At 40.3% G+C, this 21,806-nt stretch overlaps 1 protein-coding gene across 2 annotated transcripts in view; it reads right to left on the bottom strand.

The window, feature by feature from the left end:
- Positions 1–443: 443 nt before the first annotated feature.
- LOC137269814 (monocarboxylate transporter 12-like) overlaps positions 444–21,806 on the bottom strand; it is a 29,843-nt gene continuing 8,480 nt past the window's right edge. Inside the window, exons 2-7 of one of the 2 annotated variants that reach the window (XM_067803652.1) lie at positions 8,915–9,034; positions 6,895–6,971; positions 5,793–5,936; positions 3,562–3,708; positions 1,876–2,859; positions 444–975 (exon numbers count right to left, since the gene is read on the bottom strand). In XM_067803652.1, coding sequence (XP_067659753.1) covers positions 788–975; positions 1,876–2,859; positions 3,562–3,708; positions 5,793–5,904 — 1,431 coding nt within the window. In that variant the 5' untranslated portion in view covers positions 5,905–5,936; positions 6,895–6,971; positions 8,915–9,034 and the 3' untranslated portion in view covers positions 444–787. The remainder of the gene's footprint in view (positions 976–1,875; positions 2,860–3,561; positions 3,709–5,792; positions 5,937–6,894; positions 6,972–8,914; positions 9,035–21,806) is intronic. The other variant, XM_067803651.1, reaches the window with a different exon arrangement.

Raw genomic sequence — 21,806 nt, forward strand, 5'->3', positions numbered from 1 at the left:
ACTCTAGTCATATAGTGATAAAGAGATGCTGTAGGTAACGCAGTTAGTTTTGCATCTCCGAGGAGTTGCATTATGATACTGCTGAAAAAGGACATATGATTATTTTAAGACATGAACAAGAACAGAAATTATCCTGCGCCCAGTTGTACACAGACGTATTCCTAACGTGCTCCCTTGAAATGTGTTCGAATTCCAGCTCTGCTAAATTGATGAAAACAGGCATCACTCAGGGACATACTGCGCCAAGACGCTAGTATACTCGCATAGTCGTTCCTTTGGATCGGATCGCTCAGAGTGAAGTATACAAACACTACCTCTGATGTGTCACACTCAACCTGTGTGAGTCGTTGCGTCCCTTGGCAAAATATGGAACGTCAGAAGTCATGCTGTGGTTGTAAAGATGCAATCATTGCAAGACAGACGACATGTGACTAACTAGAATATAAGCTTAGACGTGTTTAATGTATCAGTAGTCATGCGGTACATTGCCATGGATACGGTTCCAAAATCACGGATGACGCTGATTCTGTAAATGGCCTACTAAGCCATACCATAAAATATCACAGACTTGTACTATAACAAAATACATAAAGCAGGTACCCAGGACTTCAAATTCAGGGAGCATTTCAAGGTAATAAAACAAGTATGTCTACGACGTCAGATTATAATGTTACTTTACCCGGGCTGACGATTGTTGAACGTATTGGACACCTGTGCGACCACACTCTGTACGTGAGACAAAGATATATTATTTGTTTGTCAAATGTTATTATAGGTGCAAGCACCATCATATAACCTCATCACCAGTCACGTTGTTCAAAGCTTTCAGTTCCTCCTCCTTGGCCTTGACCTTCCTTGCATCCATCCATCTCTTTGTGAAGGGTTCTGCCAAAAGGAACAGGGCTGACGCAATTGCTGTAGAACCCAGGAGATTAAACGAAGCATAGTAAGTACCCGTGATGTCCCTGAGAGCCCCTGCAATTAAACCCCACAAACGTTAATGAGTATGTTTTTACAAATATTCCAGCGGCAGCAGAAATGTGTTTTACACATTGAACCCACACGGGGAATCGATTCCTGGTCTTCAGCATGTCGAGCGAATGCTTCGACCACTTGGTTACCCCGCAGACCTCCCAAAACGAGACATATCAACAAATTCACATCATACGTAGATATGGATCGTTTGTTTCGTGCGTTGTTGCTTAACTTCGGACTCAGCAACATATGGCAGTTAGAAAGTGGTGGTTTGTAAAGAATATCGTCTGGACCAACCCTGTGATCACTACCATCAACATCAGGTAATTGTGATACGATGACATGTTTCAAGCAAGTGAAAGAATCTGACCATCTAATGCCGGTAGTCAAGCATATATATCTGGACAGAGCTAATGTTGTTTAACGGTGTAACATATTTTATATCGTGGTATGCTGTAAATGTACAGTGGGCGAATTCGACAAATTTGCGTTTAAAAAGATGGCTGATAGTATATTTCCCTCAAGTACTTTGTCTATCTTGCTATTAAATGTCTCTCTGGAATGGCGCCAAACTATCTGTCCAGCTTCATCGATAACTACCTGCCCACTAAATCTTTCAGATCAGAGAACAAACGACTCCATGTTGGCCCTCATGTCCAGAGCAAACGTTCTGGCCATAGAACATATTCTTATTCTGCTGCTATTGCCTGGAATAGCCAAACCACAGAAATTAGACTCTGTCAAGACTTTTCTTCCTTTCGCTCTTATCTCAAGACCTGCATCTATAGACTTTGTTGTGTTCCTTCTTGTGTGCAGCTTGACCATGCATTGTGCATGGAAAGGCGCCTTACACCGGGACTATTATTATTATTTATGTCATTATCCTCTAACTCTACTCACCAAGTACAGGGTTCATTATCGCAAGGGAGACGCCATGGAAGACTTGCACAAATCCAAGAGCCTTTGGGAACGTCTCAATATCAAGAAACTCCACCATCACCACAGCGTTCATCGCTTGGAAACCTCCCGAGAACATTCCGAACAGCACAACAAACATGATCAACAGCCCGTATGAGACGTAGAAGCTTGTGAACTGACACACCAGTCCTGTCCCGCACATAAATAGAGCGAGCAAATTCTGCGCTTTGATTTTACCAGATTCAACTATCACACCAGAAGCAAATCGACTGCCGCAGTCGACTGCCGCATATATAGTGACAAGCATCGCTGCATCCATGTCAGTGAACCCTTCCTCCTGTACCATTGCTGGGAGAAAGGAATCGAACAGTGTAACAGCAACAACACCGAAGAAGTTGAAGAAAGCAATCAGCCAAAAGTTTACTCGTTTGAACGCCGACAAGTCCAGAGACTTCTTTATCCTCAGACAGCAAGAAGCCTCTTGTTCTGTTACACCTTCGGTGTCGACAACGTTTTTGTTCAGGCTCATGGTTGAGACGATATGAATTTCACAGCTGCTGGCATATTTAAGAACACTGGACTGTGACAGAGTGTCAATGATCCCTCCAATGTAATTCTGAGATGCATGAGCGCCATTCTCGGAAACGTTAGAGTCGCTGTCGCCGTGTTTCAAACCGCTAGGGGTTTCCCTGAGTATAGTTTCTTCTGTTTGATCTTCCTTTGGTCTAATTGGGGCTGGCCTGTACAAAAGAGCAAATATGAGAATCTCCATTTGTATGGCTCCGCCGATTAACATTGTGCCTCGTAGTCCGTACTGTGTCAGGAGGTATCTTATTATCTGAGGTATAGACATCCCACCGATGCTCGCTCCACAGCTGCCGATAGCCTGGCCAAGGGCAGTTCTCTTGTCGAAATACTGCCCAACGATGACCATACCCGGACCATAGAGTAACGCGGAACCCATCCCTGAAATTGTTATCGGTATTACCAGTTCATCAACAAGGCAGTACTGTCGACAATGTCATATGCATATAATGAAGGCACAGCTTTCAAGATAGAGCATTAATCAGGACAAATACCGTTAGCAAAATGCCACGTTTATCTTTATATGTACAGCAACTTCTCAGGTATAAGAGGGAGTAAGTGAGTCTAGTTTTATGCCGCTTTTAGCAATATCCAAGCAATGTCACGGCGAGAGTGACCAGAGCTTCACGTATTGTATCCATTTGGGGAATCGTACACGGATCTCCAAGGTGACGAGCGTAGGCGTTAAGTACAAGGCTATCCCATAGCTGTTGCCAGGTATAGGAAGGGGGTCTGCAAATAATCTTGTCTGGACCAAACAATCCAGTGATGATGAACGCATATTGGACACGATGACATGCATCAACCAGGACAGCGAACTTTACACCCCTGATCACGTTTGTCGCCTCTTATGACAAGCAGTTATTACATATAGCTATGTCGGTTGGTTGGTTTGTTGTTTAACACCTAACTCAGCAATATTCCAGCTGTGTTGCGGCGGCCTGTGAATCGAATCTGAACTCAACAATCCAGACTTCAACGTCATGAGCATCGATTCCCTTAGTCGCCTCTCACAACAAGTATAGAATAACTTCTTATCTGGATCATCACGGGGCACATATTTATGTACGGATTGCAACTCACCTGGCAGAATACTCTGAGTGAAGATGAGGTATTCAAGGTTCATGGCAAAGTAGCTGAGGATGCCTCCGAGGGACATCAAGATGCCACCAAGCAGACATGTGAACCGGATGCTGAATCTCTCCAGCAGAAAATTGAGTCCAACCAAAGCTGAAATGTTTCCCCCAAAAGGACAGTCAAAACAAACATGGGTGAAAACTTAATATCATATTCTTGTTAGTTCTTGAAAACAACCATATAAGTTCCACCTGGTTAATGTGACAAGAACGCACAACATACTAACAGGGCGGATACAAAACATCATTAACCACCATTAACGTTTACATGTTTTTGTTTGTTTTGCTTCTTAGTTATTTACAGGCGACCTCAACAATATTGCAGCTATATAACAGCGGTATGTAAGTAGTCGTATCTGGGCCTGCTAATACTGTGATGCATGAGGAAGTCGGCGATCCTCATCGCTGAACCAGTTCTTAAACAATGAATAATAAGCTCAATTTTTGGCGCTCTGTTTACCACTGCATATGAAAGACTTCTGGTTAGTCATAAACGGAACACCATTCTTGTGTAACAAAACTTGTGGTTAATTAATACCAAGCGCTTAAAAGTTGCTAAAAAGCCGTCTGCATCCCTCTCGCCCGCAAACGAAACCACAGACAGGTTACGTAACTCTGTAGCCAGAGCCCTACAGTGACGTCATATAAGGAACGATTTTCAGTTAGTTGTATGGAAAATGTGTAGGAAGCTCGTCATTTTGCTGATTTCTCGACGTCACCAAAGACATGTCGAATTGTTGTGTGGCTGTCAATTGCTCCTTGGGATCGGGTGATGGTGTCACTATGCACAGATTTCCACTAAAGTCCATTTGAATTAATGATATTAAGGTTTGTTTTCATCGAGTAAGAAAAACTATTTTCTACTAGTAGTTGAATATGCATTTGAATCATGACCAAAAGGAGTTTGCATGGCACAACCTCTAACATAACATAAGTGAGGTTGGGGTCGAGGTGAAAATACTGCGCGATAAATTTCTTCACTTGCTAAATTTACTTAGTTTGTAAACGTTCACTCACTGGTATGTAGACACTTGTCAATATACGTATTTATATTTGGTCTCATTATCCTAATTACTTTATAATCATACTCGTATGCATTTTGAAACTTAATAAAAAGAAGCAATCTGTGAATGTACGACAGGAATGTAATATCTAGACATTTTATCGTTTGCCTATTTGAATCATAATTCGTACGCACGCCCTAGTGTATGTCGTCTGTATCATTACACTTAACGACGAAAACAATGATGTTGTTCAAAGTTACAACTTAAAAAAACAAAATACAAATATTAAAATTAAAACAAATTAAAGTTATAGGAGCAATGTCAGGCTATTACATTTTTCGAGCAATGTATCCATCAATATCCACAAAAACATCTGCAAATTTCCCAAGTGATGTGTCTTTCAACAATCTAACATACGGAAAAGTGATGTATCGTTTCAGATTTTTCAACTATTTGCATAATGTGCGTCATTCTTTTAAAAAAAGTAATAATAAAAAGTTATTTAGTTAGCCAATAATGAGCAATCAATCAATGTATGGGCGGTTAATCCTTTGAAAGCAGGTTGTTGTTTTTACATAGACACAGACACGACAGAGTGTGTTCAGTATAGATTAGTAAATGTACAGGCATAAACACTACCTTTTGACAAATCCCCATTTAAATCGCATACAGGTAATTAATCAATCAGCGTGTTATCGGTTAATGCTTTGATCGATCCAGATACAAGAAATGCCAAATGGGGACCCTTGTCGGGTAATCTAAGTGGCGTTACCACTAATTATACCTGTTATAAATTCATTAACTGAGCATCAAGTGAATGATGACAACACGGATTACAGCCTAGCGACACCAAGCGATTTTGACAGAATCGTCCATGAAAACAAGAGTTGTAACTCGGAAACTAGGCAAAGCAGGAGACAAAACTAAATGATTGGTTGAAATTTCGTTTGCGGCTGAGAATTGTGCACTGCTGCCAAAAAGGTCGATTTAAGGTAATTAAAGATCGAACCGAGCAGTTTTAATGACTAGCTGGTTTCATTTATAACGATGTCAATGAGTCGTTTATGCATCTGCACCCCCTAGAGTATATGTGATCTTTAAGCATGCGTTGGTTACGATCATTTCTCACACACTACACTAAAGACAAAGTCAAGTCAACTGACACTCGACTTACCTGTTAGGCTATACGCTGCAGAATACATCCCCATGACTAATGACGTCACAGACGTTGGTGCTTTGAATTCGTCCAGAAATTCCACGAATAGGATGCCAAACGACCGATACATGCCAATTTGAATCAAGTTGATGGAAAATGTGGCTGTTGTATAAAAAGGAAAAGATGGAAGGAATATATTATGGTGTACAAGGTAACATTGTCATGGTGACAACAGAAATAGCGTCATTGTGTGATGTTCTCTCTATCGGCTTAAGATTTAAAAGAATGTTCAACTTTGCAATGTGCATGTTCTAAATCGGAGAGGTGAATCAACAACTTTTGTTGGGAGCACTTCAACCTTATTTCAGCTGTCTTAGAGTGTGTTCATGTTTTGGTGACTAGAAAGGCGTTGAGAAATCATAGGCGACTAAAACGCACAACTGTATGGTGAAATCAGTGCGGTGTATTTATTTGTAGCTCGTTTTGCATTGACCGTCTTCAGTTTTTAACCTTACCCTACAACACTTGGGGTCCAGGCGACCCTCAATTACGAATATAAAGGGTTCTTATGGGACGTATCTGATTGTTTAAGCGCTATTGTATTATTTTCAATGTATCTCACTTACAAGCGAGGTATATTACAATGTACCCGGCTGCCCATGGCAATTAAGTCGGTATTTCGTGGTAGTACTTATTTATCTCGAAAAACATTGAATCACGCATAATATTTCGCGGAAATTATGTTTGCAAATGCAAATCGATGAAGGGAGATGACTCAAAATTTGCTTTGCTAGTGTCGTCTGCAAAATTTAGCGATGGCCACGAAATGATTTGCCACGCATTCCAATGAATGAATTTTGACAAAACGTTCAAATGTAGTCCATGAGAATATCAGGAAGGGGAATTACACCGCAGTGACTTTACTAAGACAATGCCTGTGAGGAAAAGACTGCAAGATACAAGATTCGAATCGTTTGATTCACACAGGTTTGCTGAAGAGTGCGATCCGATAGCCATGCTTCAAACAGTTCAAAATTAACATTGAGCAGTTCGGTAAGATAAATACATTCTTCACTGATCACGAAGATCGGACATGGCTTGATGTATCCTCGATACTTGCCTATGTTCCCTTTCACTGAACATAACCCAAGACGTCATCACTTCGATCTCAGGAACTTTCACGATTTCGTCGTGAGTCTGTTACAAAGAATATTATTATGCATCTTTTGTGACACAATATGTTTATTTCTGCGTCTGCATTTCTGAGTCTCGTATGACCATGCCGCTACATTAGTTGTATGACTCGAATAACAGAACCTGACAATGACGATCACACTGGGTTATATTGTAAACGAAACGTCACCGTGTTCTGTAATGATTGGTTGAAAAACCTTATCGAATGGTATTCGTTTCCCGGAAATTGCAAGACTTTCCTTTACACATTGACACGAAGAAATTGTTCAGTTGTACCGTCAGCAGTGGTGATGTCATACAAATCATACTGTGACGTTAAGTAGGAATGACGTCACAAATGAATGATGCTACCAGGGAACCAGCTGTAACGGACAGCTGATCACACTGCACTGCTGTACTTGTCTCGATGTCATCACATGTTGGCCAATTTCCAATGGTGGCAACCCTGTACAACCTTTACTAGCGTAGCAACAGCCACCCGTACCACCACTACTATGTTTCAATTTATAGGCTTCAACAACTACGAACATGGGCCATGGTGACTAAATATACTGAGTCCAAAAAAAATTCACATTCTTTCTTCAGGGCTCTATAAAAGAACAAGAGATGGTATATTGGTTAAGTTGTTATTATTTCATTGCTAAGATCTGTGAGATGTACTCATGTTAAGTCACAAGATAAAAATTCGAAATTTCTCCGTTCAGTATTGTGTGTGGCTTCCCCGCGCATTCATCACTGCCAAACACCGTCTCATCATTGACTGCCCGATGCTTGTGAACACGTGATTGGGGATTCTACGCCATTGCTCTTACAAGGCAGCGGCAAGTTCCTGCAAATTCTGAGGTTGGTTCCTAAGACCACGAAGCCAAACGTGCTCTGTTGGATTAAAGTCAGGGGACCTCGATGGCCAGTCCATGACATTGATTCCAGCGTTTTGAAGGAAATTTCGTGTCAACATCGCGGTATGCGCCCGAGCATTTTCAGTGCTGGATCTGTAGTCCTAGGCCATGAGGAAAGGAACGAATTCAGGGGCGAGCACGTGGTCGCGGTAAGCAGCAGCTGTGAGGTTTCCACGGATGACCAGAAGTCGGGAACGGTTGTTTCCACAGAAATCATCCTACAGCATGCAACTTCCACCCCCGAATCTGGCGACTTCCTGTACACAACATTAGACATACCGTTCACAACGTCGTCTCCAGATTCTGTGCCTACCGTCCGCGAATCTGAGGGTAAACCTGGATTCATCGCTAAAGACGACTCGATTCCAATCTCTCTGGGTCCCTCGGAGGTAACGCTGGGGCCATAACAGACTTTGATGTTGATGAAACAACGTCAATATTGGCCCACGATACGGACGTCGAGAATGGAGATTGGCAGCCCGTAACCGATTTCGAATGGTCTGTGACGACAGACGACCTCTAAACATCTCAGCCTTAGTTCGTGTAGCCGGCAGAAATCTGTCACGAAGGTGACGTAGGACGATTTGTCGGTCTTCTGTTCGTCACGTCACACGTTGACGACCCGACCTTGGGCGATCAGAAGTGGTGCCAGTTTGTTGTAGACGACCTGGCAAGTCATACACAGTACGACGGCAGTATCCCATTGTTCTTGCGACGTTAATAACTGATCTTTCCGCTTGCAACATGCCAACCGCACGTTCACGTTGCACATTTGACAATCGTGGCATTTAAAGTACCGTTAGAACTGTGGTTTAAAAGTGGGTTCTTTTTTTCAAATCTTGTGGCCAGTGCAAACGAAAGAAAACCAATGCAAATGAAGAAAACTTCGATGCAAAGTTCACGTGATCGACTGCATGTGCAAATCCTGATTTGACACTAACGTCAATTGCACGACGAATTAATTTTTCAAAAATTAATGAAGTTTCTTTTTTCACTCAGTATATTACCCTCACTGAACAAACTTACATGTATTGAGATTGAACTCACCCAATACAATAACCCAAGCCCATCCTCTGTCTATGGGTAACTTATTTCTGCTCTTCTTATCTTGTTTCTCTGGTGATATCACTTCCTTCTTTTCGTTGTCTTTCGTCATTCTTCTGATCGCTGGAAATAAATAAATAAAATACTTCATTAACTATTGTCTAAACACAAAACAAAACACGTCCTTCAAATGTTGATATTGTACGTTTGATTTGTCTTTCATAGAGTTCGTAGTGTCAAGCATTGCTGAAAGCGGCGTGAAAAAGGAAATTTACTCACTCACTCGAGTAGATAGCCAAGTGTTTACAGCACATGATCGTCAATCTAGAGGTCCGGGTTCCATTCCCTTACTGTACAATGTGCGATGCCAATTTCTAGTATACCTTCCTAGCCGTGATATTGCTAATTGCATAATTGCATAACCATAGCGGATTTAACTGAATTAACGTGCTCCTAAATCGACCATAACGGATTTAACTGAATTAACGCCCTTCTGAATCAAATGTTCTTATTAATATTCCGATAAAGAAGATGGGTACCTTCAAACCTATCTTCGTTGCATAGGAGCCGCACTCATCAATATTCCAGATGTATGGCAGCGGTCAGTAACTAATTCAGTGATCAACAGCATCAATACCTCTCTGCGCAGTTGGGAATCGGTGACATGCGTCACCCATGAAAGCGAACCTGACAACTCGATCCAGTTAGCACTCTCTTACGGAATATCGCATCCAAAGGTACCCATCTTCGATGGGACAATCCTTAATCAGAATACTAATAAGAACATTTGATTCAGAAGGGCGTTAATTCATAATGCAATATAACATGAGCGAGTCTGATTTAAATTGACCAATTAATGAACAATTTTACAGCCATGTGTTATTGTTTGCTTGTTTGTTTGCTTGTGTGTGTGTGTGTGTGTGTGTGTGTGTGTGTGTGTGTGTGTGTGTGTGTGTGTGTGTGTGTGTGTGTGTGTGTGTGTGTGTGTGTGTGTGCGTGTGTATTTGTACGATGCTGAAAAAAGAATTATTTTTTTGGAAAATATTGCCAAGTTCTCAGGTACATCTCGTAGGATAGTGAGTGAGTGAGTGAGTGAGTTTAGTTTTACGTTGAACTCAGCAATATTCAAGCAATACGGCGGCGGTCTGTAAATAATCGAGTCTGGACCAAAGAATCCAGTGACCAACAACATGAGCATCGATCTTCACAATTGGGAACCGATGACATGTGTCAGACAGGTCAGCGAGTGTGACCACCCGATCCCCTTAGTCGCCTCTTACGACAAGCAAAGTCGCCTTTTATGGCAAACATCGGTTGTTGAAGGCCTATTCTACCCCCTAAACCTTCACGGGTCAGGATGTTTCATAGCCTGAGTTTGAGTTAAATACAAATATATAATTATGTAAAATAATGTTTAAATATAACGTGAGTGGAATCATTAAAGCTCTTACATTTAAAAAAGTCTAGATACCCGTCCTTGTTACTAGATACAGATGGCAGTGTACGCGTTAACGCAGAAACCTGCATATTTCAAGCAAAATAATAATAAAAACACGTACAAATTATTTTGAGTGCATTCTTTCGGATTCTCATATGCTTAATTTAAAAAAGTACCATTAAACCGCAATATAGAAAAAAACAAGAAATTTTGAAAGGATTGTTATGAAAATATCACGCATAAAAAATGAACTACATTTTATAACTTCATTCCTGCATGCACTCCTACAAAACCTACCGCGAACACTGAAGTGGGGTGATCGCGTGTCACTAACATGCTCGGTGTTGTCTGTTTCTGTGTTTACACAACCTGTCAGTTACTGTAAGATCTCGTAACTGTGTAACTCTGCACTATCAGGAGCGCCTGTCCTCGGTCTTTACTCGCCTAATGTCAGACTGCCCTGCCCCGTTTTGTTGGTAACGCAAAAAGTAAAATCAAAGGTGATTCTTTTTAATACATTATGTAAGCAAGAGTATGTCTGAAAACACACACACAGACACATAAAAACATTTGTTTCATGGACGGGTCTGTCGGTTAAATGTCAATAAATAATGGATGGTATGTGAATGTGTGTTCTGTCTCTTTTTCACCTTTATGTTCCGTATATAATGTGAAACACAGTGTCACGACTGTGAACAAAGCATTTACTATCATCTACGTTGGGTTTACGTTGTATTCGGGGGCCACTCACATATCTAATGGCCGGACAAAACACCTTTTATACGCCAAGACATAACATCATATTATTGTCATTACTCTGTAAACTGTACTGTCACATTCATTTGGATAATCCAGGGTCCACAAACGAATATATTAGTCGGTGTAAATGATGTTTGGAAGAGAGAACATGTTTTCAGTGCTGACTTTCGCTCTAATGATTACGTACAAGAGGTACATGGACATATCATCTTTATCATGGGCGGAGCTGTCGGCAAATATTAATAAAAACGTGGGTTATTTTACGTCCTTGTCATAAATGGTGATGTTCCTTTATCGTGTTACGTATATAATACTAAACACAAAGTCAACATTGTGACGTTTAGGAAGAGGTAAAACTTAATGTCTGTCATAATTGGGGTTACATCTTCTCACTGAAGTATTGAGCCCGTATGCTCGAAACGTTCGTAGCCCTAAAAAATCTTAACTTCGTTCGAAGCCAATGTGTTAAGTAGGGGCTTACGAAGTTGGTAGGGCTACAAACGCTGAGTGAATAGCTTGCCAGATTGTTGTGCTGTTCTGGTTCGTCGTAAGTTATTGCTAGCGTATGGCACTTACGACTGTCTTAGCGCTATGAGAACTTTGAAAATCTAGGTCCAGTCTCTTTCGGGCTGAGTGAGTATGGTCTTAAGACACTTCTAGCAACATTCCAGCAATATCATGCCTGGAGACACCAGTAGTGGGCTCCACGCAATGTACCCCCATGGGGAATGAGGGGGCGCGACGAGCGAACCCCTTAACCACTAGGGTCCGTTTTCCTACTGAACTGGGTGTTTATCTGGCTGCCATTCAAATTAAATAAGGATCTGTACAACACTACAGGTGACCAACTGCAGGTGAAAATGTCCGTGGCTCCATTGCCTGTACAACGTAAGCACTTATTTACACGAGAACTATGTACAATGCAGTGAACGTTATCATACATGTTGTGCACAATGACCCTCTTTAGCCATGCCAATATATAATGTAAATATTTTCATGTCACCATGGTAACAGGAACAGGTATTTACAGTTAATTAATAGATATTGTTTCCTTCTTCTTTGCCATGTTACCACAATACTAAGCAATGGGCACCATGAACAGCTTCATACACTGTATCGTGTGCGGAAGAGAACCGTCATGGCTTTTACCATTAGCTTACGCTTCTGAGATAGGTACTAGTAATGGGACAATTGGTTCGAACTTATTCTCAATGTTTGTATATCCGAAGCGCAAGATGAAATGGACATCAGAATCTTCATTGCACAACAAAAACAAAGATGTTTCTACTCTCGATATGCATTGGGAACGTTATGGTTCATGGTATCCCTTCATGAATTCGATTCACGATTTACGGTCACTAAAATATTGATATTGCTTCCCCCATACATGACTGTTTTACTTTAACATAGCTGTGTGTTATTTATCACAACAAAATGTCCAAACAAGAAATGCGTGTCTTTGAGCAACATTCCAGCGACGTCACGTTGACTTATAACAGAAATGGGCTTTGTGGAATCGAACCAGGGTCTTTGGTGTGACGAACGAACGTTTTAACCACTTGGATACCCCACCGCCCCAGACAAGGCGTTTCAAACACTGTCAACAAAATCAAAAGACAGCAAAGAATGTATTTTGTTACTGTTTAACTTGATGTAAGGATTCAGACGAATATTACGTTAACTTCTGACTTGCCATTGTACTCGATATCAAATATACGCATTCGTTCACCAATATTTGCCATGACTGTGTCAGTGTGTTCATGTTTTGTATTTGTTTTGTTCTCGTGTTACAATGTAAAGCTTTCTACTGTTGCATGGTTTAGATAAGATAAGTCTATAAGCCTCTCTCAGTTTTGTTAAAACCCTTGAAGATCGAGGTTAGAATTTGTCTTCAGCAACGCATGCTGGTCGGAAGAGGTGACTAACAGGACAGGCGGTCAAGGTCGCCTACGCGGTTGCCAGCTCATCGTGTCCCAGTAGCGTAGATAAATATACACGTTGTTGATATCTAGATTGTCTACTCCAGACATGATTACTTACACACCTGGCACATCGTTGACTGCGGATTGTAAACCAAAAGTTACTGAGTTCTGTAATCTGATTGGTTGAAAAACATGATCAAATTGTATTAGATTCCCGGAAACTGCAAGACTATTCACTGCGTACTGACACGTTAACAATAGTTTTGTTGTGTCATCAACAGTGATGACGTAATTCAAATTATATTGTGACGTAAAGTTAGAATGACGTCACAAATGAGCAACTCCAGATGCTACCATGGGAACCAGCTGATACGGCCAGCTGATGACACTTCACTGTTGTACCCCTACTCGATGTAAACGAGTGCAGACAGTAAAATCCCTTTTCGTTTACAATGTCGATAAACATCATGTGTTGGTCAATTTCCGGGAGTTATTGAGTATTTGAAGCACGGGAATGTTTCAACATTCCCGAGGTTAGAACTGCAGATTCTGACAGAAGAATAACGTCATCGGCAAATGAAAGCATAAAAAGTTCTAAGAGATCTGGAAACATTTGGACACCATGCTTACCATTTGCGATAATATCACAGTACAGTTCGTTGATAAACATGAAAAAATAGAATTGGGCCCACAACACATCTTTGTCTTAATCCAATGGGACAGTCGTAAACAAGAAGTCTTATCATTACCACGACGTAAACAAGCTTTCACATTAGCATACCTTGCATTTAAAATCGAACACATTCTTCAAGTTAGCATCACATATCATCACCCTACAACAACAATAAAAATAACAACTCCAAATAAACTTTACCGATAAATATACCTCTGACATCAGAATCTTCTGTCATAGATTCTGAGATAAACTCTGAAAAAAATGGACTGAGGACACATCCTTGTCTTACTCCACTTAAGCAATCAAATACTCTGTTACAGAACTACCAACATATTATTCCAACAGATTCTTTTACCTGAAAGTACATATTTTGTAAAACCAGCAGCAGCTTTCCATAAACCCCCTTTTTCACAACTGAAAACCATAATAACCAAACCTTTTTGAAATCCACATGCAAACAGAAAAATCTACCCCCACTTTTAGACAGATATTCTTGTACAAGGCATTTCTAAAGTATCCATAGTACAATGTCCCTTTCCAAATCCCGCTTGCGATCTCGCAATGCTGTCAAAGAAATGAGCAAACTGCGCAGACGTCTACTGACAACGATCGAAATTATCTTCCCAAAAGAATCCATGTGGTATATACCTCGATAATCATATCCACACAATCATACTGTCCCATCCTATGGAGTGGAACAACCAAACCTTTACACAATACAAGAAGGAAAGTACCTGCAGATAGAATATTATTATACTAAACTAGTAGATAAGGAGCGGGAAGACTGCCACAACAATGTAGAAGGGTCAACATAATCAAGACTAAGTGCATTACAGAGCCTTATAGTAGGATGAACCCAATGGTAGGATATATGTACATATCGACTTAATGAATTTTATACATACACAAATGACAAAATCAGATTTCCACAATTTACACGATTCGATGAGAGATCGATGAACATCTGTGCTGACACCACCAGAGTCGACCATACTCGGACAAAACATTGGTTATAAATGACATCATAGTCATGCAACTAATCAACATTGGAAATATTGTCAACAAATGATTCTCCAAACGTACAATTTTGAAATGGGGTAAATAATTCAAAAAGTCACTTTCACAGATTTTGGAATTTAAACCATTCACATTACCAAAAAGAAAGTCAATAGTTCCATCAGAACACCGATATTCGGAACCTGACAATCTAGTGATTAACATCATGAGCATAATAAATGGGCAATTACATCCAACAACAATGTCAGCGACTCCGCTGAGCATCCGGTCCTGTTGATCGCCTCTTAAAACAAACAGAAGTTGCTGAAGATCCAGTCTAACTCGGATCTTCACTGACACGTGTTAGCCTATGGTTTTGTTAGCATGCCAAAATTTATCAATTTTTGCCCTTTAGGGTAATTGTCAAACTCCAGTTTCGAAACCAAACATTTCACAATATTTAGATCAACCAAGTTTAACGGAGCTTAAAGGTCACATGCAACGTAAAACACAACTTTGCAGATTCTGGTATCTTTTGGTATGCAATTACCGAAACAAATCATAAAAAATGCCAATTCAATCTATGAAGTTGAAAAAAACGCGATGAAAAAAAGCCCGCGAAATTGGAGTTCAAACATTTCACTAAATTCCCCTCAGCGCTGGGGGGGAGAGGGGGGGGGGGGGGAACTGGTTTCAACAGCTGTGCTGCGCTGCGTCCATAACGCATGCGCAGTGAATAGATTCGCGGAGCTTTGAAACAGTATGCATACTGAGGTCGTGAGCAGTAGTCTAATCTTGGTTGTGTGCACAAACAAGTAAATGATCTGCTCGTTACGTAAAAAAATTCATGTTGATTGTGGTGAGCAGTCTCTGTCACAGAGAAAGCTCAGTGTCTGGTTTATTCACACCTATATGTCTGCCTGCCTGTCTGCTAAAGACAACCTGCAATACACAGCTTCAATCATTGACCACGTGCGATTTGAACTTAACACCCATCAGACTATACGACATAAAGAAAATAAGCTGATTTATGACTCGTGCACCCGAGTCCCGTGTCTGCCACATTATGTAATTAGGCACGTGTGATATACATGACATGTTTTTATGTCTGTGGGTTGCAAACAAACTACATCCATCTTTTTCGGATGACTGGATCTGACGGAAACTGGTGCAAACTCTTGTCAGTTTCAAGTCCTGCTTTGTACTTGGACGAATGACAGATTCCAGCCGCGCAGTAGTTTACTATCTCTTCTGACATGATTTTGTTATTGGATCGAGCGCAAATTCAGAGAATATGTATTTTCCAAACCCAACATCTCTATATACATTCTTCATGGATAACAACTTCTTTCAGTGTATATGATTTTGTTTGACAACAGTATATGAATCCATACTGAAACGACGGATCAAGTACACTAAAAGAAGTTGTTATCCATAAAGAATTTTACTTCCTGGTGACTGGCTATACTTCTAAAATGTCCATCAGACAGATCATCTTTCTGTACACACAATGAAACCTAGCATATCAGCAAATGAAACAGCCAATCGGAAGCCGTCGTTTCACTTGAGTGCATATCCACCCGCTATGGCTGGGTTCGGTCTCCCGAGGACTTCGTTTCGGGGGAAGTAAGCCCAAGTACAAAATATTGCACTTTTGAATCGCGATTGTACGCTTATAATTGTGTTTATTTGTTTTTTTAAAAGCAGCAGTGTATATTATATGTCATGAATAAGTGATAAATGTGTTTTAATTATGTTTGATTTTTTGGTTGCATGTGACCTTTAATGTAGTAAAACTAAATTCATCTCCCGGTCAAATTTATAACATATTATCGTATTTTAAAGTCAAAGGGCTATACGAACAGGTTATCCCCAAACTACAGCCGGTCTTTTTGTTCAACATTACCTCAAACCCAGATAGATAAAGCCACTATCTGTATTCATTACATAATTTACTGACATTGATACATTGAATTGCCGACATACCTGTCTTTATAAGCAGCCCAGTCCCAGACCCAAACCAGAGAATATCTGGGACTGGTAGTAAACACATCGAAACTCTGCTTCAGGTATGTTGGCCAATATTTCTATTTCTTTGACATCCAAGTTATTTTTAAGACTGAAGTTCTGTGTCACTCCATATTCTGGTGAAGTTCAAGTTGTATGTATGATGTATGATGTATGATGTATGATGTATGATGTATGATGAATTATGTATTATGTATTATGTATTATGTCAGAGAATATCTGGGACTGGTAGTAAACACATCGAAACTCTGCTTCAGATCTTTGTATGTTGTGTGGTGTTGGTGTGAGTAGCCATCCTCTACCCCGAGTTAAATTCCCCACGGACAGCCACAGAAATACTAGTGCCGTTAAGCGTCAAGAAAAGCTAGTTAATAGTTTGTTTCGGGATTCACATCCACTTTCCACTTGAGATGCCAAGTGTATAGTTGTCTTACTGATCTTAATAATAGGTGTTAGGAATTAACAAAATTGTGCACCATTATGCATGAAACAGAAAAGGGCGTCACCATCGCACAAGGTAAAGAATTACAAAAAGTTATGACATTAACCATAACAGTTTCAATATGAACAAGGTCCGTACTTACAATATTTATGTAACAGGGAGCACAAGTATATCAGACATATTTCACATGATTACTGATTTACACGATACAATATTTTCAATGCACTGAAAAAAACTGGCTAAAAACTCAGTTGCAAAAAACACAGATGGTCTTTTTAAGAAATATTGTCTTTGTTTTATACCTTTTTCTTGAGATATAATTAGGGAAACAGAGGAATGTAAAAAATTTAATCCAATCCTAGCTGCACAGCAAGCACCTGTATGTCAAAAATCAGTCCTTGCTGATCGAAATCTGAACAACGGTGGCACCTTTGGAGGGGGTTCAGGTCGATATGACATGCAAGCAGGTCCTGAGATAATGATCTGCCCCTCTCTATCACGTCCGTTACACTGCAAAACTTATCAATAGCAACCAACATGTATGCTTATCTATTGGAATGTAGCACACCCTCTTGTCAGTTAGATATGCTAATCAGTTACCATGTAATAGATTATATTGTCTGTGGGCTTACAATATTTATGTAACCTACAGTCGCAGTCAGGAAAGCATGCTGAATTCGGACTTTCGAATGACGTCTCGTCTCCCTGCGTGCTGGCTTCACCAGGGATAACCTATCTCTCCCTTGTTTTACTAATAAATATACCGGAGTTATGCAGCGTGGCTCTCGACAGTCTCGCCCACATCCAGGCGAACCACGCAAGCTCACGCAACTATTATAAACGTTTTACATGACAGCGATATCTCACTGCATAGGCCGTCTTTCCAATTTGATATCACGAAAAAAACGCCCTTCCACTTTTATACCACAAAAAATACAAACTGGCACAATGCCCTCTGTTGTATGCATCCCACAGACAGGGTGCACTAACCACCCCAGTGACTCTCGCATCTTAGTTTACATGTATTTATGCGCGTTCCACGGGCCTACTTTATAACTGCTTTTATATACTGGACAAAATAATCTAAGGATATTGGTATTTTTAAGATTGATATTTCATCAGATTGCCAATAAATAAACAGATCGTTATTCATAATTTCAAAATTTACATATGTTCCTAACTACTTCTGTCCAGTATGCATTTCTTAAGGATTTTTGTTCTTCATAATATGAAACAGCAACACTACATACTTGGACTTCTGGAAACCTAATCATGCGTGTTATATTTGTTTCATTGGTCAAGTGTTAAGGTGGAACTGGAACTATTTCGTGTACACGCTGAAAATAAGAGAATTCGACTAACCGTATACATCTGTGGGCCACCCAGTCTGTTGACAAGTCTTTGGAAAGGAGCATTTCCTCTCTCTCTCTCTCTCTCTCTCTCTCTCTCTCTCTCACACACACACACACACACACACACACACACACAATGAATTCTTTAATTCTTTAAGTTTGAGGTAGTATATAACATATCAATTCAACCACAAATCTTTCATACTTGTCAGTAGAAATGATTATATCGTATAGTAGTAGTTCAACTGGATAGAATTATCATTAAAACGCCCGCACGTTATCAGAAATGAGCGTGCCACTGTAACTTGACAATGCCCGCAAAATGCTTGACAACGGACCATTATCAAGCCCGTTGGCTGTTGAAGTTCAATCACCTGCGGCTCGTTTGAACAAAGGTGCATTATTGACGCTATATCGGGCTCACATTCGTCATATGTACCTGTGCCATTACGCACTTTCTTGACAGTGCCAACCATAACACTTGTACCATAAATTACAACATACAGTAATCGAAATATCGACTTGAAGTCTGACGTTGTTGAGCACTGAAAACTATGAAAGAACCGTAAACTATCCTATATCCCAGACCATGGTTGCCATGTGTTGGGTGCATCATAGACTAACGTAGACATACACTGTATGTAATATATCGAATTTTCGTTGTCTCTTGGTAAGCTGGCTCCGTCCCTGAACTACACCTACTGTCTAGCATATATTATTTTATTTTCTTCTCAAATATATCTAACCGAGTGTCGCAAAATGGAGAAACTGTTTGGGGAGACTTACGGCAAGTCTATGCATGCATTCACAAAGTTCTCGCCCTTACGCTTCAAACGACACAACTACTAGCTGGTCTCTTATTTCAGAGGGCACGTTCTGTCGAAGCCATTAGTCATTTTCATGTATCTGTTCCAACACGTTCACCACGTGTTTCATAACTAATTAAACTAGTGTACTGTAGGTTACAGCGTGTAAACGCATAGTGGGCATATTCACCTCATACACAACATAATTTATTACCCATACCATGAAACATAACCATGCGGTGTCATATATATATATTATATCATATGTGTACATTATAAGTTGTATGTCTCTCTCGAGGGTAATATGGTCTTATGTACGACTCTCTGTAGTCATGTCACCCCGCGCTGAGAAATATGCAACCTATCCATCTTACCGCCATGTTAAATATACAAAATATTATTCTATATTATTCAAAGAACGCTACCGAATTTATGGCATGTAAACAAGATGGCGTATGTTTTTCAAATAAATTTCTTCAATTAGTTAAATGCATTCTGACAACCTTACACCTGCTCCAAAACTTGGCTATGCTTCACCCATGCTTGTCCTAAGAGGCGTGTAACGGGATCGGGTAGTCAGGTTCGCTGACTTGTTTAACACCTGCCATGATATCCCAAAATGCTCAAGCCCGGGCATTACCAAATTTCACACTCGTTTCGTATAAGTCATATGCCACACTTGTTCGAGAGTAATAATTTCGTCTCTAGCTGCAAAACACATAAGCAAGTGTGACCTCATTACGTTTACGTTAGTATATAGTATTCCCAGAAATTATTGAGAATCATGTTGCGTCATGTAACACATTACGTTTATTAACTTCTGGCGTTTTACTTACATAAACATGCTAAAACATCATCCTTTTACAGTCTCAGTCTTGTTTTAGTACTTTGTTAGACCTCCTCGCTCAGCAATGCATGCCTGAATACGCCTAGGCACACTACCCATCAAAGTTTGTAGGTAATCGTGTGACAGGGTATCCCAATATTGGACCACCTCGGCCTTCATATCTTCAATATTTCTCAGTCCCTTTTGGTTTATTCTGTCCTTCATGACTCCCCACACATTCTCAATTGGGTTTAGGTCTGGGCTGTAACTGGGCCAGTCTAAAACTTGAACATTTTCGCCCGACAGCCACTGTTTTGTGTAGCGTGCAGTGTGTTTTGGGTCATTATCATGCTGGAAAATCCAATCATCTTCATACAATGTTTGTGCTGTCGGAAGAAGGTGACCATTTAGAATGTCAACGTATCTTTCTTTTGTCAAGTTTCCCGTGAAAACACACAATGGCGTCACTCCGCGAGCCGATATGCAACCCCACATGTGAAACTTCGGGCTATGTTTTGGTCGCTGGTAGATAGGTTTGACAGTATCTTTGGTCCAAATTTTCACACAATTAGGGAAAAGCCAAACAGAACTTTCATCCGAAAAGAAAACATTCTCCCAATCTTGATTTTCATGAGCCCGACACCAGTTTAAACGTTTTTCCTTTTGTGCATCTTTCATCAACGGCGAGGGAATTCCACGTTTTTTCACCCAATTAAGTCTCTGTAATTCCTGCCTAACTGTTTCATTGCATACCTGAGGATTTCCTCTGCTAATCATTTCATTTCTGATGTTCTCAACACTTTTCAATTTGCCCCTACTCACAATCTGCCCAAGTCTTCGGCGATCCACAACACTGAATTTCCTAGGCCGACCTGCCCCTGCTTTGTGCTCTATCCCGGTTCCTGTTTGAATATTCTTCAAAGTTCTGTATACTGTAGACAGAGGAATACCATGTCTACAAGCTAACACTTTAGCATCAGCCTCACCCCTTTCAAAATCATCTAGAATGAGCTTTCTTTTCTCTCTTGCTGTAAATTCTGCCATGTCAACACAGGAAGCCGTCTGCTCAGACAAGGGAGATAACTCTTGACGTAATGAGCTGCCTTCTAAGCCTTCAAGAGTTGTCTGCCTTATTTAGTATGCTTAGTGCGTAGTGAAAGCCCTTTTTCCAATCTTAACATCATTAGAAAAAAAAAAAGATTTTCTCAATAATTTCTGGGAACACTGTATATGCCTATCAAGTTTTAGGATGTTCCCATACCTTTTGTTTGTGGTATATACATGTAATAGCGTACCATAACCCCCCCCCCCCCCCCTAAAAACATTTTATTATTTTTATTAAAAATGTAATCATATGATGTATTATCATATCATAAAAACTATTTCATTTCTATGTCTTTCCAAGTATTTTTCTTAAATGTATATGCTTTTTTGTTTTTTTCAGTTTTGGCGGAAGATGTCGGACTCGAAATCCTAGCAGTCTTAAGACAACAGATGTCTGCAACTCACAGACTTCATGGTCGCGAGAGTGGAACAATCATCACACAGACAGGCCCTGAACAAACAGCAGCTGGGATGGTTGTCGTAGCAGATTAAAGAGGACCGTTAGACTGGCCCAATCAGACATTTTCGATAGGATAAAGTTCCAGT

The sequence above is a fragment of the Haliotis asinina genome, unplaced genomic scaffold, assembly GCF_037392515.1.
Source record: "Haliotis asinina isolate JCU_RB_2024 unplaced genomic scaffold, JCU_Hal_asi_v2 scaffold_17, whole genome shotgun sequence".
Taxonomy (NCBI): Eukaryota; Metazoa; Mollusca; class Gastropoda; order Lepetellida; family Haliotidae; genus Haliotis; species Haliotis asinina.